We start from the raw sequence: 17,786 nt of genomic DNA, 5'->3' as shown, positions 1-17,786 counted from the left end.
TATATATAGGAAGGAGTAAGGGAAGACTGACTTTTAAGTACTTCTTTACACTTTAGGTCAAAAACTGTATTTCTCGATTTTTATACAATGCTAATACTAACTGGTAACAGGCATTTCGCAGCATAAAAATCAGTATCGGTAATGCCAGGGCCCCGTTATGCTCGGTATGTAAAATGCACAGATTATTCTCGTCTACACTTCAATAAAGGAAAAGGGAAATATTAATGGCTTTATTCCCAGAAATCTGGCCATCAGAGCAAAATAAGTTTACGATAAAGGTCTAGGGGATCAGGCCTATTCCGATTTAATTATGTGATTTGGATAAATATGCACGAGTCGATTAGTTACGTTATTTATTTATATTTTATAAACTGAATTATCAATAAGTGGCTTTTCCAGAACAAATTTTTTAATAAATTGACGCTGGGTGGAGGATGGGAAAAATATTGTTTAAAACAATTAAACCAACGATCAAATATTATAAATAAACTTTACAGCGGATAAAGTGAGCTTGAAAGATTTTATTCTGAAATTGTACCACTCAGACAGAATGGTGTGTTAATAAATTTATTTATTTAATTTTTGCTTGGGGGCAAACGCCATACAAAGTCACGCGCATCATATTTTTACATTTAAAATAATATAATATTCTTGGCATACAAATAGTATCATTAGATCAAATTAATCATTTATATTTCCAAATAATATAAATTAATTTAAACAATTACAAAAAATGTAAAGCATATATGCATAAAAGTAAGCATAATAAAATAATCGCTAAGAATACACTACTGTTTATGAAAAAGAAACATAACTCACTAGATATTAATGAACTTAATACAATTTGTAAGCTGAGGTTATGATATTAAAATGAACCAGATCGTAATCTGTTTACTTTACTAATTATTCATTCAATGAAAATGTTCTTAATTTTAATAAAATTCACTAATTTCGTGGTCCGGTTGACCAATTAATATATTACAATTAATTAAGGTTTTTAGTTGAGATAAAAAAGTCCATGGCACGAGCGGGATTCGAACCCACGATCTTCGGCTAGATACGCCGCTGCTCTACNGAAAAGTAAATTTATACAATGAAAAATATATTTTTTATATTCAATCAAAGTATTTCTACCCACTCAAAGTGTTTGTCTTCTGTGTAATTGTGCCATTCTTGCATGTCGTGTTGAGAGTGCCAGTGAGATATTGCTGTTTTATGTTTATTTACATTGGATATTGATGGGGTGGGGAAGGATGTCGGTATAGAAAAGACATTTTTGTATAAGGCGTCCGCTTCTTTGAGGTGAAAAGAGCCGACGAAAGGAAAAAACATTGGTTCGGCCAGATTATCCTTTCAGGATTATATAGAAAGGGATAAATAGGAAAAGGACACTTAGACTATGTGAATATTTGATATGTGGAATGTAATGTAATGATATATGTATGTTATTTATATTGAATTTGATTAATGATATTGGCGTAGCTGTGACTGAGTTTACATGTGCCTGTTCTGTAATTAATGCTGTTTATCTCGGTTGATGTAAACCATTTCTAAAAGGTTACGTTTATGTTTGTTTTGTTCTGTGTGTAATATTTTGGATTGTTGAAGTTGAAATTGTGTTTGTTCAAAATGGTGGGTAGCGAGTGCTGTAGGATTTTGCTTGGGTTTTTTCAATCATAAATATGTTGCTTTACTCTCTTGTCCAGATATTGGGATGTAAGACCGATGTAAGTTGCCGGACAGTTTAAACAGTTGATCTTGTAGATTACGTCAGATTTTTGAAATTGAGTTGTAGTTGTTGATTATTCTGTTTATAATGTGTTTAGGGTAGAGATTGTTATGGAGGATCTGTTTGTATCTTTATGTTCTTGTGGTGAAATGATTCCTGGCTTAGGGTAATCATTCTGTGAAGTAACCCTTTGGCCGTGTTTATTATTGTATGAAGAGGATGGTGAGATGTAAAGTTGAGGTAGCGATCTGTGTTTCTTGGTTTTTGATACCAATCTGTGATTAATGTGCCATCTGGTTGTATCTAAAAATGGTATTTTTTTGTTATTTTCGATTTCATGTGTAAATTGTAGGCGTGGGTGAAAGCTATTAAATGTATCTAATGTAGTTTGAATTTGATCTGTGGGAACTGCTGTTATATATAAACAGTATATCATCTACGTATTTAGTGAGGAGGGTAATGTGAAAGGAAGTTGCGGTATGACTGTATTTAATAGAAGAATGGCACAATTACACAGAAGACAAACACTTTGAGGGAGTAGAAATACTTTGATCGAATATAAAAAATATATTTTGCATTGTATGAATTCACTTTTCCACATTCTAAATGTATTTGTTAAATGTAAACAATGTTTGTAAATCCCAGGCCCTGAAAATGATCTCAATAAAGATCGAAACGTTGGCACGATAAAGAAAATGTTTTTCTGAAACTTACATCACACCAGACCGCATCTCACGATTTCTGAATAAGTAAACAAGGAGAGTGAACGAGGCGTCATTTCTGCAGTTATTCGTGACACGTATCTTGTAAATGAACCGTGTTCCGCTTCACGGGGTTTAATTAAAGCCAGTTTTCAGTGCATATCCCATATTTCTTCTACACGACCGTTGATATTTTTGAACAAGATTTTTATTAATTAAATACAATACAACTCTCGGTAAAAAGCATATATTTTATTCAGCCATTAAAGGAATCTTGGCAGTCACTGGAGATGTAGTAGGACCGAAATACGGCTGACGGATAAAAGCGAGATTCAACGGGCCGTGCGTGATTTGGTGCGATCAAACTGAGGCCTTGGAGCAAAGGCTACCTGGAATTAACGGAAGTAACATTCGTCTATGTATGGACATTATTATTTAATATTTTTTAAATGTATATTCGCAAAGCCCTTAGCTAAATAAAATAAACCAAGCTCAACGAGAGAGACGCAATTACGTAGAAAAGACGAAATTTCAACACTTTAAAAAAAATATTGAAGTTTATTAAACCGGATATCAAACAGAATTTAATATTGGCTTGTGGGATTGTGCCATGAAACATTAATAATGTAATGAACGTACCCTTGGTGAGATGATCTTTCAAGCAGTTCTCCGGAGAAATAATTTAAACTGTTTTATTTCGAGTTTATAAAATAATCTAGCAAAATGGAGAGAGAAAAAAATTATTATTTTGTCAGATATTAAATACATTTACGCCCAACTAATAATGTCAAACAACTTAGACACGTACAAATAATGTTTGAATTCGAAGATGATGACTTAAATAACATGGTACCTTAGATAACCACACTGACCGAGTTTTGCAACGGGACTTAGTTGCGCAGAACTAAATGGTGAATCTGAAAATGACGGCCTAAATACTAGTAGCTTAGCTACACTCATGCAGTAGTGTGAAAAAATGTATGACGCCGCCCAACTTATTGTATAATGTCCAACAGCTTAGGCACGCCCAACCAGAAATGTGAAACAACTTAGTCACGCCCAATTAATAATGTCAAACAACTTGACCACGTCCAAATAATGGTTCAATTCCAAGCTGAGGACCTGGTAGTAGTATGGTAGCAAAAATAGGGGAAGAAAGGAGTACAGAAACGATTGAAAGAGGATAACCTATTTCCAAACCTCGTTCAAATCAATTCAAAAGGAAGTTGGTAAATTTTGCGTTTTTTAATAAGAATGATAATTGTGCTTTCGTAAAATCATACATTATGACCACGAATCAGCACCGGTATCAACCTTGGCACAAATTATCAAAAGTAGGAAATTTCATTCCAAGAAGTACTAGATCATTTTCGGAATTTTGGTAGCATTAGGCTGCCTAATATTTTATCAAAGAGAGGATTGTATGCACTGCCAGATTAATACTTTTTTTGTATTCGTGTTTTTATATTTTTATTTTCTATTTTAAAATTTATTATTTCGGTTATAATTTATTTTATTCTATACTCTCAACTAATCACTTCATATGTCCCTTTTTACTTTGTCTATACAAAATACCTATACCTAGGTAGCCATGTTTATGTTCTTTTCTTGCAGTTTTTGTTAAAAACCAAAAATTTACGTTTTCATGCATTTAACTGGCCAGTTGTAAATGGAAAACATTACAGGGTTAAGGGACTCCCGTTGCAAAACTCGGTCAGTGAGGTTAATGTTTTTTTTTTGACAGCTTACTGCTGTAGCACTTTTCTGTCAAATAGATCAAACACAATGTACCTGTCTTATAAACTTTACATAGTTATCAAATTTATAGTAATAAGAATATTTATAAACCTATGTATGTATTTAATAATTTATTTAATTTATTTATTTATTCACTTCTCATCTACACGTTGTATATGCATTTATTTAATTTATATATAGATTTCATCTTTTTTGCTTGTGGTTTTTTGTTAACATAAATTTTTTCCCCACAAACTGATATGGAATTACTCGTACCGATTTGTATTTTGTACTATTACCTGTAAATAGTAGGAAGTCATAGTGAAATATCACTTTCCCTACAATCAAAAATTAATGTATATATTATTGTGCACATGTACAAATAAAAATTTATTCTATTCTATTCTATTCTGTCAAATAAAACCTTGTTAACTTGAAATTTCCTTCTTCTTGGGTAGATGAAACGAGCTTTAATTGAATGTAAAAAAGTCCCAGATTAATGTGTTTTGATCTAGTTCTCACCTCTTATCTCTCCGTCAAGCCCATATTACCCACATTTCTCACCTGTGCCTTACAACTTGGCACCGAAGATATATTAATTATCCAATTATTGTTTTATTTCCATTATTATTATTGTAAAGTTTTTGTGTATATAGTTTTGGAAAAAAAATTTCTTTTCAGACACTATCAGGTTTGAATTTTTCTGAATATGTTGTATAGTTATTCAGCGAGGCTTTAAGTACTAGAATAAAATTTATTTTTCATGTTAAAATCCATACACATTCATAGTTCTTCAAGATACAAAGCGAAACCTTTTTTAATCAAGGTCCCTAGCCCCCTAATCAGTCCCTAGCCGGGGTTTGACTTATTAGGGTTTTTAAAAGTATAATTCAAAAAACAAATGTTATTGTCAAAAAAATTAATGTAAGAAAACATTTGTGAAAGTATCGACACCATATCGGGCTTTTAACTGATCATGATCTAATTGAGGCCAGGTTTTACTTTACCGAAGTAAACGCGACGTTCTGATGCCAAAGAAATAGCCGTCCTACCTTAAATTATGTAAACATTTTGAATGAAGTGAACAGTAATCGAGGAACACTTAGGAAGGCCAAGCTGTTACAATAATTGGTAGGATTAGGAGGAGATTCTAATCAGCTCCTACCGAACTCATTTATCAACATACTTAAACCAACATTGATTTTGGAATGGATGCCAGATGGAGTTTTTTGACACGGGAAGCACTTAAAATGCAAGGTGCTCTGTCCCTACATGCCTAACTAAACATTCCAACTATAAATGAATCGGCGGATCGAATATAAAGTTAATTTTATATTAAAAATGAGGAATAAGGTTCATTTGAAAGAAAATGTTTCGTCGAGCTTTCATCATCAGGACTTCGGAAGCATATTTAATCTTACGTAAACTGATAGAGTTATTAAAAAAACATCAAACCGTTTGTAAACAAACAGCACAGTCACGCCAAACCAGTAATTTCATGTATCTTAGCCTCCCCAATCACTAATATCAAGCAACTTATTCATGCTTAGCCAGAAATGTGAAACAACATCTTTACCAAGCCATTAATTTGAAACATGCCACACCCAACAAATAATATGGAATAATGACGCCACGCCAAACTAGTAATGTTAAACAATGAAGCCACATACAACGCGAATTGTCATGCATCTTAATCTCGCCACTCACTGATATCATACAACTTATCCATGCTCAACCAGAAATATGAAGCAAAATTTAACCCCAGTCAGGAATGTCAATGATGCCACGCCCAACCAATAATGTCAAACAATGAAGCCACATGCAAAACGATTTGCCATACATCTTAACCTCGCCACTCCCTGATATCATACAGTTATCCATGCTCAACTAGAAATGTGAATCAAAAGAAATTATAAATGATGGGGTGAGTGTGGAGTTCAATCCTTTTTAAAAAAGATGGTTCCTACTCACATTAAGTAACTACTATTCACACTTAATGTGAGTAGGAACCATCTTTTTTAAAAATGATGTGAATCAAAATCTATTCCCAACCAGGAATGCCACGCCCAATCAATAATGCTAAACACAATAAAGCCACGCTCAACCAATAAAGTTAAACAGTGACGCCATGTGCTATCAGTAATGTCATACAATGAAGCCAGATCGCACACATAATGTGACGCATCTTAACCTCGCCAATCACTAATGCTATACAACTTATCCATTCTCAACCAGGAATGTGAATCAAAATCTATACTCATCCAGGAATGCCAAAAAATGATGCCACGCCCCACCAATAATGCTAAAAAATAAAGCGACTCTCAACCAATAAATTTAAATAGTGACTGCACGTCCAACCAGTAATGTCAAACAACATATCCATGCTCAACCAAAAATGTGAATACCCAGCCAGGAATGTCAAATAATGAAGCTACGCCCAACCAATCATGTCAAACGACTTAGCCACACCCAACAAGTAATGTCACACGACTTAGCCACGCCTAACTAGTATTGTGAAACAGCTTAGCCACGCCCATTTCGATAGCATTGGTAAAAATTTAACTATTATCTACCAGATAACTCTTAACAGATGCAGTCAACCTATCATCGTTCAACTCAAACATCAAAACAATTTACATAATAATACACAAAAATCGTGTAATACTTATCGTACCGATTTCACAAAGTAATATACTTGCAATGTTTCTTGAAAATGTTGTGATGAAAGACAAGATCTATGCCAAAGGGTAAATTTTATAGAACGCTATTAAAATTAGGTCATAACGTAAATTGATGTGACAAACCTCCGCCGTTCTGGTAGGCAAGGTAAGGGAACCTCCAGACGTTGCCGATACCTACGGAGAGGCCAACGCAGGAAAGTAGAAACTCCCAAGGAGAGCCCCACGTCCCTCGGTCGGCGAGTGCTGCAAGGGAAGGTCTTCGAATTGCTGCGTCCATGGTCCTCGCATCGCTTCCCGATTCCCTCCTCGGGACGCTAAGCCGGCGCCCTCCAACTCGCACGGATCCACGGGCCCGTTTACCCTCTGAAACAATAAAAACAACACTCAAAAATCACTTATTTCGGTGTGGTATCAGTGGGGATATTGTAATTAATTTACTTTGATCGTTCGGATTAATGGATATCTACTGATCTTTAAAACTGTCGATAATCAGTTTGAATGCTTCTCATTTCGACTGTCGATACTGTTACGTTCTCTTTTAAATTGATTCGCCATTGATACGTCATCTAACTAGATGCGTAGAAAATAAAAATATCCTCACAACTATGTCTCATCGTTATGTAATATCTACAATTCACATTGATAGCATCCCCAGAGTGCCTGTGGTATTTGACCGTGGCACTCTCAACACGACACACAAGAACGTCAAATCAACACGGAAAACAAACACGTTGACCCCTGAAGATGATCTCAATAAAGATCGAAACGTTGGCATGATAAACAAAACGTTTTCTAAAACCTACGTCACACTAGTCCGCATCTCATGATCTCCAAATAATCAAAATATCTAAGATCACCTCACTAGGGATTCCACAAATTAACTTGTCTACCCATCCAAACAGCTTTAATTGTTAGACGTGTTTCGGCTTCATGCCATCTTCACTGCTGAGACTGTCAAGCTCACTAAAATAATCGGAGATTTACAAACTGAAGTTTAAATTATTATCGGAGTTCGATCTGAAAGTTGAGATTTGCAAGCATAGAAGAATGGCTATGTCAAACTCAATTATTTTATGAAGTTTTGCCTGTATAAACATTATCCAATGCGATTATCATCTAACTTGGTCGTGAATTGTCAGCAAATAAAACAAAGCAGTTCAAGCAGTAACCTGTTATTTGGTATTTCCAATTTTAATGCTCTACTTACTATCACTTTTTGTGATTTTTGGTATTTTGGCAAGGCGCGATTTTGCATTTCGTCAACCTAAGACATCAGTCAAGAGTGAGAAGATACGAGGAAGCCTTCCAGTTTTATAAATATTCTCTTTTGTCAGTAACACACAAGAAATACCACAGTTGCCTAGGTTGCATGTCAGCCCGATTTTACCCACTTTTCATCAGAATTACATTTTTTAAAATTATATAATGTATAGCACTTTTTCTGAGTAAAGAACATTATTGGGTGCTATAATATTCTTTTTACAAGTGAATGTTTTAGTCTAGTTCAGTGGGAACGCTTTACTTATTACAAGAAATTAAAAACGTTTTATCAATTGTAAATAACAAACAAAGAAGTCATATTCTGTCCTGCCGACAAGCATTTAATTACGACGAATTAATTTTTATCTGCTGATGTCTTCGCACATGCACTTTTTATATGTGAACTAGCTAAACGGAATGCTGTTTTTTAGTAAAACTAAAAGCAGTAATGAACTTGTATATATAAACAAAGAAATAAGTTTATCTTGCAAACTAATGATTTTACGACTGACTAGTTTAGCAGGTCCGTTTTCTTTAATTAAAGCAAGCAATTAAGAACATTGTTTCTTTTGTAAATGTTTTCAAAGAAGACATTTCCTTTCTTGTCGACAAGAATTTAATTATTAGCGATTGGTGTTGTTGCTGATCTCTTCGCACATGAATTTTTCACTTCTGAACTAGCTCAACTGAATGTTTTCTTAAAATAAAACTAAAAGCAATTATTAACTTCTTTCTTGTATATGTAAAGAAAAAAGTGAGTTTTTTCTTGCAAACTAACGTTTTTACAACTGAACTAGTTAAACAGGACGTTGTCCTTAATAAAAACAATACAAAATTTTTTCTTTTGTACATAAGTACAAAGAAGACATTTTCTTTCCTGTCGCCAAAATTTTAATAACTAAGAATACGTTTTTTCAGCTAAAATCCAGGCCAATGAATTCTTTACACCTAAACTAGTTCAATGAGAACTTTTTGTTAGTAAAAGCAATTATTGACGTTTTTTCGATGCGGCATTGTTATATCCCTTCTGCGTGTTTTACCCCTTGATAAAGCCGTTTGCCAAACGGTGTTTGCCCAGAGAGAATGAACCATGAGCTTGAAACGGTTCGGAAGAAATTACCGTGCCATCAAATAGAATGTCTTTTTCCTGCGTTCCCTCGAGCCCATGTCCTTTGGCAACAATAGTGCAATTCAAGATCTCAATAATATTTTTTATTGTGTGTACTGAAATTCATTACCTTCCATAATATCCTGTTAAAAACACCTTATCTTAGGACGATGAAGTACTCAATAATCCACTAACATCTTTGACTCATATTCGCGACAGTAAATACATTCGTTCTCAGACAAAAAACATTTAAACATAACCAGAAGAACCGTAAATGATAAAGATTGCTGGGGCCCTGCGTGGAGATTAACCTGTAAATTGCTGATTACAGATTGGTCATGAGTCATGACAGACCGACCGCGTGAAGATAGGCGACATCCAATTTACTCCCGTTCTTTAAAAAAAAAACAAAAAAAAAAAAAAAAAAAAAAAACCATTGCTCAAAATTGAATACCACTCAGAAACTTACTGCAGTTCTCATGTATCATACTCCGGATAGGTAAGCGTTGATAACGTTGATCCGAAAAATAGATTTCGTGTGATAACCGCATATGGCCTGTTACTAGTCGGGTTAAAATGAGCCTTCTTCTTTAGTGCATTTGAGATGGATTTACCTTTAATTTTCAAGACTTTTATTTCCCGATGTATTATTTCCCAATCTCTGCCTATCCTCTTTGTCATATTTTAACATGGATGATTTTTAAGCAGGAAACATTTTTTCCGTGGTCATTGATTTTCCATTGCTGGGGAGTGGTCATGGATTGAGGTTAGGATAAAACTAAATGATTCAGCTGAGTTAAATAGGGTTAGGTTGTGGCCTTATAGTTAGTTTAAATAAGTTTTTCATTGAAATAAAATTAAGAAAATTAGATTTTTGTAGCTTGTAAGTCATATGGGTGGATTTAGTTTTGTTAATTTTTATCCGGCATTTGCGAGACGAAGACTGCATAAGCTTTAAATGGAGTTGGATGTTACGAGTAGCTAGCGAATGATCAGGATTAGACGACATGATGGCTCTGTCATTAGATAACCGGCATGTAATATTGTTATAGAAAACAGGAATGAATGTCGACTGTGTGTATTGCGAATAGTAAGCTCAATATATTGCCCTAGGAGACACTCGCTTTAATTAGAATATAAGATTAACGCAGCCCCTGAGAGGTGGAAAGGGAAATATTTCAGTATCGGTTGGATAGTGTTTATTTATTAAATGGTAACTGAAAGGTAGCCCTTCAACTTGAACAGAAAACCCGATCGAAGTCACTTATGATAGATACTACTTATGATAGAGGATGATATAGCGTACAAATAGCTGCTGTGTAGTGGAGTAAAATGAGCCCATATTGGTAGTGAAATTAGTAAGTTCGGCTATTGTTGTCTAACTTTTTAATATTCCTTTTTTAAAGAATGGGAACAAACTACTTGAAAACAAAAAATATCGATTTTTTTACGAGGGTTCGCAAAAGCAGAGGTCATATCAACCCTCGGGGTGGTGGTTTTTTTGAAAAAAAAAGCCCATTTGTAAGTATGCTGGTTCGAATGCGATTCCGCCGGATGCGAACTAGAGATATTTACCTTACAGTGATCAGCGCCTTAACCGTTGCAGCCACCGACGCCCCCAGTGATTAGGGTTAGATACTGATACAATATACTTCATTTAATGCATATGCGTGGGTTTTGGAAATCGAAGTTAGATTAAATCTTATCTTTTTATTGTGTCAGTCGTCAGGTCTTATTATATGTATAATGTAATATTATGTTATGATTAGATAAATGTATATTATTTTCTGTATTTATCGATACACCCACTGTTTATTTTCTATGTAGTATTTAACATGGATACTTTTTGGCAAGGTACATACATTTTTGGGTCCATTTTTGCGTCGTTGACGTCTCGTTGCTATGGTGAGGCTAGGTTAGGGTAGGGTAGGTTTAGATTAGATTAGGTTAGACTAGAAAAGGTTAGTGTTAAGGACTGATCCAGGTTACATATCCATGATTCAATGATAATATATGTTTTAATAATCCAAGTTAGTTTAATTTTTATCGTTTTTGTATCACAGTTATCAGATCTGATTAAATACATGTATAATATACTCTGGATCAATTGATATTCTTCTTTTTATCCTCTTTACCATATTTAACGTGGGTAATTTTTTGAGCTGCGTGACATTTTTCCGTTGTCGATTTTATATTGCTTGAAGTAGAAATGGTTAAGTAAGGTTAGAGTTAGGTACTGTTCAGGTTATCGGTCCGATTATACACATTTTACATTTTATTGAATCTGTAATATTTTTTATTTTAGATATTGCCAGGAAGAAGAAGAAATGGCGGAACATCTCCTCTGTGTGCCATCTTCAGTGAAGAACAGTTTCTAAACGAAACAAACGCTTTTGAGTGTAAAAAAAAAAAAAAGAAAAAAAAAGGAATTTCCCCAAGATGTGTCCATACACGTAAAACGTATTAACCAATTTTATAATTGTAATTATTTATTATTGTAATTTATTACAATAAGTTTTTCTTTGCTGCTATAAAAATTTCCGTCATTACATTTGGTAGTTTTGATAGCAAATCTTGAGAGAACTATTTCCAATCGTAACAAGCACAGGTTGACAAAAGAACTGGCTCGGAGATTAACATCTTGATTCCGTATACAAACGGGAAACTTGCGATTGTATACGTCAACAAGTCAGCCTGCTTAAATAACATGAGTGCCAGACATTGGAATCCACCGAACCGGCCTGAAAATCCAGATTTAGATTAATGCCCGTTATCGAACCAAGAACATCTAACCTCCTCATTCCTGTATAATCTTAGAAGAGCCCACTCTCCGTAAATTGATGTATTTCCGAGTTAATATAGCGTATTTCCACCTGTAAAGGGGTGTCTATTTTTATATTACGGGAATGTTTTTAAAATATGGATGTGTGACCAAAATCATCTTTTGCGAGTATTTGGATAATCTTTCTTTTTTAAGTGGGAACATAGATTTCAAATCTATCAAATATACAGAAAGCAATAAGGATGTTTTCTTATATTTCGACCTCAACAGTTTAACTTATGATTTTTCCTTCTCGAAGGTGGGATAATAAGTCATCTTAAAAAAAAACAACAATCAGTTTTTCTTTCAATCCACACGTTCGGATTTATTTTAATCCTTTCTCAGGTGAGTTAACGCAGTGGTTAATCAATAAGAATTGAAATCAATAAGATTTAAGAACGTCTAAGTCTGTTTACAAAGCAAATTAACGTCACTAATTTCTCAATTTAAAAAAATTGAATTTATTTTCAACTAAATTTGTAGCCGCATTGATTTATAATGTAACGGTTTGGTTTAGTCAGAAAAAGTGACTTTTGAACTTTTTTGGAGGAAAAATAATTTACCAATGAGCAAGACTTATATTATATTTTGATTATTCTTTGACACAAAACCCAGCGTCTTATTTGTTTATTCTAGTCATACGTAAACAATAGTCTAACAAAACTCCATCTTACAAAAGTGTAACGAATATTTCACATTTCAAACTATTCTTTAAGTTAATTTCTTTTTTATCTTGGGCTGAATTGCAGGGAAACGTAATTGAACCGTAGCAGAGAAAGTAATTGGGTAAATAAATTGAACCTTGAGAAGGGGGTGGCTCAATCATCATCATGGATCGTCGTCGCTTTATTTAAGAAAGGTAAAAGAAATTTTCCTCCTCCTCGCACCGTGAAAATTCATTAAAAACCCTTTTCGTAACAGTCTGTCTCCAATTTGTGTAATATTCTTCTAAAGGATTTTTAAAAATAAAAAATATTTATCCAATAGCCTTTAATAGTTTTGAGAGTTTGGTAGTCGTCCAAACCGAGGAGGGTAAATTCTGCTTTTGCTCTGTCAAACATTCTGCCAACTCATATTCGTTTTATAACCGTCATTACACGTCGAGGCGATATGATAGATAAATATGTCAAACGGCCTATTTTCCCGGCTTGGATGACTGAGGTGTGACTAAGGCATTGTCAAGTTGTGACATCTTTTCTTAGGGCCCTTAATGTCAAAAATGACAATTGGACAGTAATGTCATGCTATTCAGAAGGGGTCATTTGATAATACTCACTGATTCACAAATACGGAGTTCAATTTCATCATATATAGTTTAAGAAAACGTTACGATCTAATGGATTAAAAAAATATTAGAAATAAACACTAAACAAAAGTATAATTTTCTTCTATTTTCAATATTCAAACCCACGACCTCCCCAGATCATTCATAAATTTCATCTAGCCGAAAGACTCAGCTTTGAAATCCAATACCTATAAAATAAGTTGAAATGTCTTTTTTTATCGAGCGTCAATCTGTGCGAGATGCAATAATTTACACAGAACATAAAAACAAAAACAATAAATCGAACTAATAAGGTTTCCAGTGGGTAACATTTCTAAAACTTTTATTAATTAAAATCACTCTCTGAGAGCAGGTCACGTGACTTTGGGTGTTTAGACGCCTAGCAAGATTATATGGAAGAGATCGAGAGGAAAGTATTACAAATGAAGATTACAGTGAGATTGCAGGTTATTGTGGAATTTTCGAGGCTGGATTTTATAACTTTTTTTTGAAAAAGAACATTTAGATGGTTGTGGATAGAGTCGCTGGAAACGTAGAATAGTGTATTGATTAAAGATCTAAGAATTCGCGATTCTAGGGTCTGGATTCTGCGAGAGGAGAAGGTTTGATTGAAATCTAGTTACATGCCGTATATCCATATTGGTTTGAATATTGAGTTTATATATGCCATTTTAAAACATCAGTATCGACAGTTAAATTCTGTCTCGTGTCTTGACTAAATACAGCCTGAAGTAGCGGTTGATTTCGGTAAGAAGGGGTGTGACGTAAATTAAGGGATTATAGTATTGGACTGAGGACGCAACCCTGAAGGACGCCCGCCTTTGTATTAAGTAAGTGACAGGACTCGACCCATAGCATAAACTACATGTCTACTTAAGATGCCTTTGAGTTTCCATAGAAAACTCAAGTGTCAGCGTCGACATCAATGATGTATCCTTCTTCTTCCTTCTTCTCAAGGGAGGATTCCATGATGTCCACAACACGGCGGCATTGTTGAATAGTAGAATGATGCGACGCTTAAATTCAGATGGTCGGGAATGTATTAGAAGATTCGAGAATGCTTTGCTTACAAAGAATTGGAAGTAAACAGATCTGCTAGGAATTCGGGAAGTAGTGTGGTCAGTTGGGTTTAGGCATTGGATGAATCGTGGAAAGCATCCTTCGCGAGTGTTTCATTACAAAGGGTTGTTTTAAAACTTTTTTGGGAGTTGAAGGATTGAAAGAATCAAGAGGTCAAATCCGGGAGCTTGCTGAACGAGTAGATTTTAAATAGCGTATTTGACGTTAGAAAGAGTTAAAAGTTGAGGGGAAAAGATAGACATAGCAGAATATAGTCAGTGTTACAAGCGGGATTCGAACCCACGACCTTCGGCTAAATACGCCGCTGCTCTACCACTTGAGCTATTGTTACTTCGATCCACTCGGACACTAACTTACACACTCGGACACTAACCATCTCAACCCCACGTTTTGAATTTGTCCTCCTTTTTGCCATTTTTTCAAATGTCGTGTAATCTATTTGATTCTCAGTGACAAATGAAATGGCCACGGAGTATTTATCATGTTTAACATCTTATTTTACCTCAAAGTAAATAAACCGTGGCCACTGTTGAGAAAGTACTACTGACAAAAGAGCAGTGAGGAGCTGCTTTACATATGGGCATCACAACGCGGCTCATTATGCACATTGCCTAGTTCCATGTATGAGACTTAATTATGGACGTAATGGTATAATGGACGTCAAGCCTTTTTTCTAAAAAAATAAACCGTTAATTCCTACTGTTGGCAACAGTTTATTTTCCAAATATTGCAAAAACAAATTGAATAAAAATTATGGATAGACGTCTTATTAATTTTTAACTGTAATTTCAACTTCAGGACATCGCGACATCAAGTCATCAATTTCATCTAGTCGAAATGACCCACCTTCGAATCTAGGACCACTGAGGATGGTTCAATAAGAACCGAAAACTGATTCTGAAAAAATTAAGTACAAATTATCGGCGGTAGAGTTTTTCATATGTAATTGTATTTTCAATCCCATGCCCTCGCCAATTTATTCATAAATTTCATCTAGTTGAGAAGGACCAACTTCAAAACTCAAGCCCAATAATGATAGCCCAATAAGAACCGAAAATTGATTCTAAAAAATTAAGTAAAAATTATCAGCGAATGACTTTTTCATTTTTAATTGTATTTTCAATCCCAAGTTTTCAAACCAAAATTGATTCTTTAAAAATTAAGTAAAAAATTGTGAAAACTTAAAAATTATCGGCGGATGACTTTTCCATTTTTAATTGTATTTTTAATCTCGGCATTTCATTCATAAATTTCGTCCAGTTGAGAGGGACCACGTTCAAAACTCAAGCCCACTGATGATGGCTTGTAAGAACAGAACACAGAAAATCGCCTCAGGAAAATTGAATAACAATTATGGGAAAACGACTTCTTCATTTTTAAATGGTTTGAGCCCACACTCATAAATTTCACTTAGTTGAAATTCTCACTGGTATAAGCATTCGTCGAGCGTTTCAACTTCACGCCATCTTCAGCCAGGAACGGAAATATATAACTAAATATTGATTATTTAAATTTCTTTCGGAATATATTTATGTAATTGAAATATTACAAAAGAATATATTCAGTCAAAGTTATTTAACGTCCTAACATCGTGCTATTCAATTTTTCTTATTTATAGGTAATAAAGTTTGTAATTGAAAAAATAAATGTTTTTGTTAATTAACTTTAAAAAAATTTCTGTTATATATTTATTAACCCGATTTTAGTTTTTCTGTAATTCCTACCTGTTGATTCGGCGGGTGTAATTTCCTCGGCGTTTAGTACAACCGAGTCTTAAAAAATACTTATAATTGACAATAACAATAAAAATTGTACTTTATCACACTTAAATAAAGACCAAAAATATGCTTGAATGTAAATTAATTTGCCTTTTAAGAGCAGATCTTGTAAGTACCATAATCGTTATTGTTGTACAATCATTATAAAAATTATGGCAGCAATCTGCTTTGTTCATTTTTTTAAAGAATCAAAAAGTTTTATAATTTTGTTTTTTAGAACAATAATCTATTTAGAATAAGAAAGTCATACTTGCCGATGTTTTTACTATTAAAAATGTGATTTTGTGGTTCATTTCATGGTCTTATTGCAGTAAAAACTTATATAAATGGATTTTTAAATAAAATGATTACACAATAAACTTTTATTATTTTATTTTGAACCAGTTAATTATGGATCAACATGGCAATTTGGAAGTTATTTATGTAACGTCCATCTTTTTTTAAATTTATTTACGCAGATTGGGAATATGAAGGAATATTTGAAAAACGACAAAGTGGGGGGGTTGAATTGTATTTTTTACCTTCGTCTAGTTCGGCTTCTAAATTATCCATTTGGCAATATATCCCCGAACGGCAGCTTTATTAGACTCTGGGAAACGGTCATAATTGGGTCTATAAGGCCGGTGTTCTATCCTTTTTGGCCTGTGTTTGTAGGGTGTAGTGTTCTTCGGGAGACTGTTTCTCCAAACAGGGAACGGAATGACCGAGGGAGGGGGATATCGATTTACCCCCGGGACTAAATCATCACCTTAATAAACACACCGCCACAGTTTAAACGCATAATAAATTGTGTTAAACCATCTCCTTTTAACTTGGGGGGAGAGAGAGAGAGAGAGCACTGTGGAGTTTCACCATCGGTTTCCACGTCTCACCAATAAAATAAGACAGTTGTATTAAACAATTTGCCCTATTCTTATCCACATTCTTCTATCCGATTCGTCCTATCTTTTAAAAACGACATTTCGTTATTTATTGACCTAAAAACTGATAAATTCTTAAATCTTCATTTTCACTACGTACTGTAAAGCATTTTTAACAGTTAATTTTAAATCGTGTGAAGAATACGGTTTCCATGGTAGGTCCACTGGCCGTTTTGTTTGAACGAAAACCAGCGAAAAGATACGGTCCAGAATAAACAGAACTTTATTCTCAATAAATTTACGATTTATTATATTAAATAGCATTATTCTTTTTCTTCTAATAAATTCTATTATTTTTCTCTCTCTATCTTTATTTCCAATTCTGCTCTCCCTCTCCCCTCTTCACTCACATTCATCTTGTTTATCTAACACTCCTTTATTTGTTATCTCTCATTCTCATCGTTTTTCTCATTCTTTCTCGTATATTCATTTTTCTCTCATTTCTTTTCAATTTTTTTCTATATCCGTTCATTTATCTATCTATATATTTGAAAGATTAATCTGCCTGTACTCTCACGCTATGTCTGTCTCTCATCTCTCTCCATCTCCCTCTCTCGTATTCTCTCTATCTCTCTCACTCTCTAACTCGTGTTTCTTCGCATTTATTTCACCCTATCTATCTTTTTTCCATCATAGCTCTGAGACTCTATAAATCTGGCTCTATCTTTTTCTCTTTTCTCACTCAT

General features: G+C 34.1%; 1 protein-coding gene across 2 annotated transcripts in view; it reads right to left on the bottom strand.

Moving 5' to 3' along the window:
- Positions 1 to 16,845, bottom strand: part of LOC106662168 (sodium- and chloride-dependent glycine transporter 2-like) — a 55,661-nt gene extending 38,816 nt beyond the window's left edge. For both annotated transcript variants that reach the window (XM_014386019.2, XM_014386037.2), the window contains exons 1-2: positions 16,702 to 16,845; positions 6,972 to 7,211 (exon numbers count right to left, since the gene is read on the bottom strand). In XM_014386019.2, the coding sequence (XP_014241505.1) occupies positions 6,972 to 7,211; positions 16,702 to 16,732 (271 nt within the window). In that variant the 5' untranslated portion in view covers positions 16,733 to 16,845. The remainder of the gene's footprint in view (positions 1 to 6,971; positions 7,212 to 16,701) is intronic.
- Between the last annotated feature and the right edge of the window lie 941 nt (positions 16,846 to 17,786).

This window comes from Cimex lectularius, unplaced genomic scaffold, assembly GCF_000648675.2.
Source record: "Cimex lectularius strain Harlan isolate CLEC.00 unplaced genomic scaffold, Clec_2.1 scaffold99, whole genome shotgun sequence".
NCBI lineage: Eukaryota > Metazoa > Arthropoda > Insecta > Hemiptera > Cimicidae > Cimex > Cimex lectularius.
This window is presented reverse-complemented; position numbering and strand designations above follow the sequence as displayed.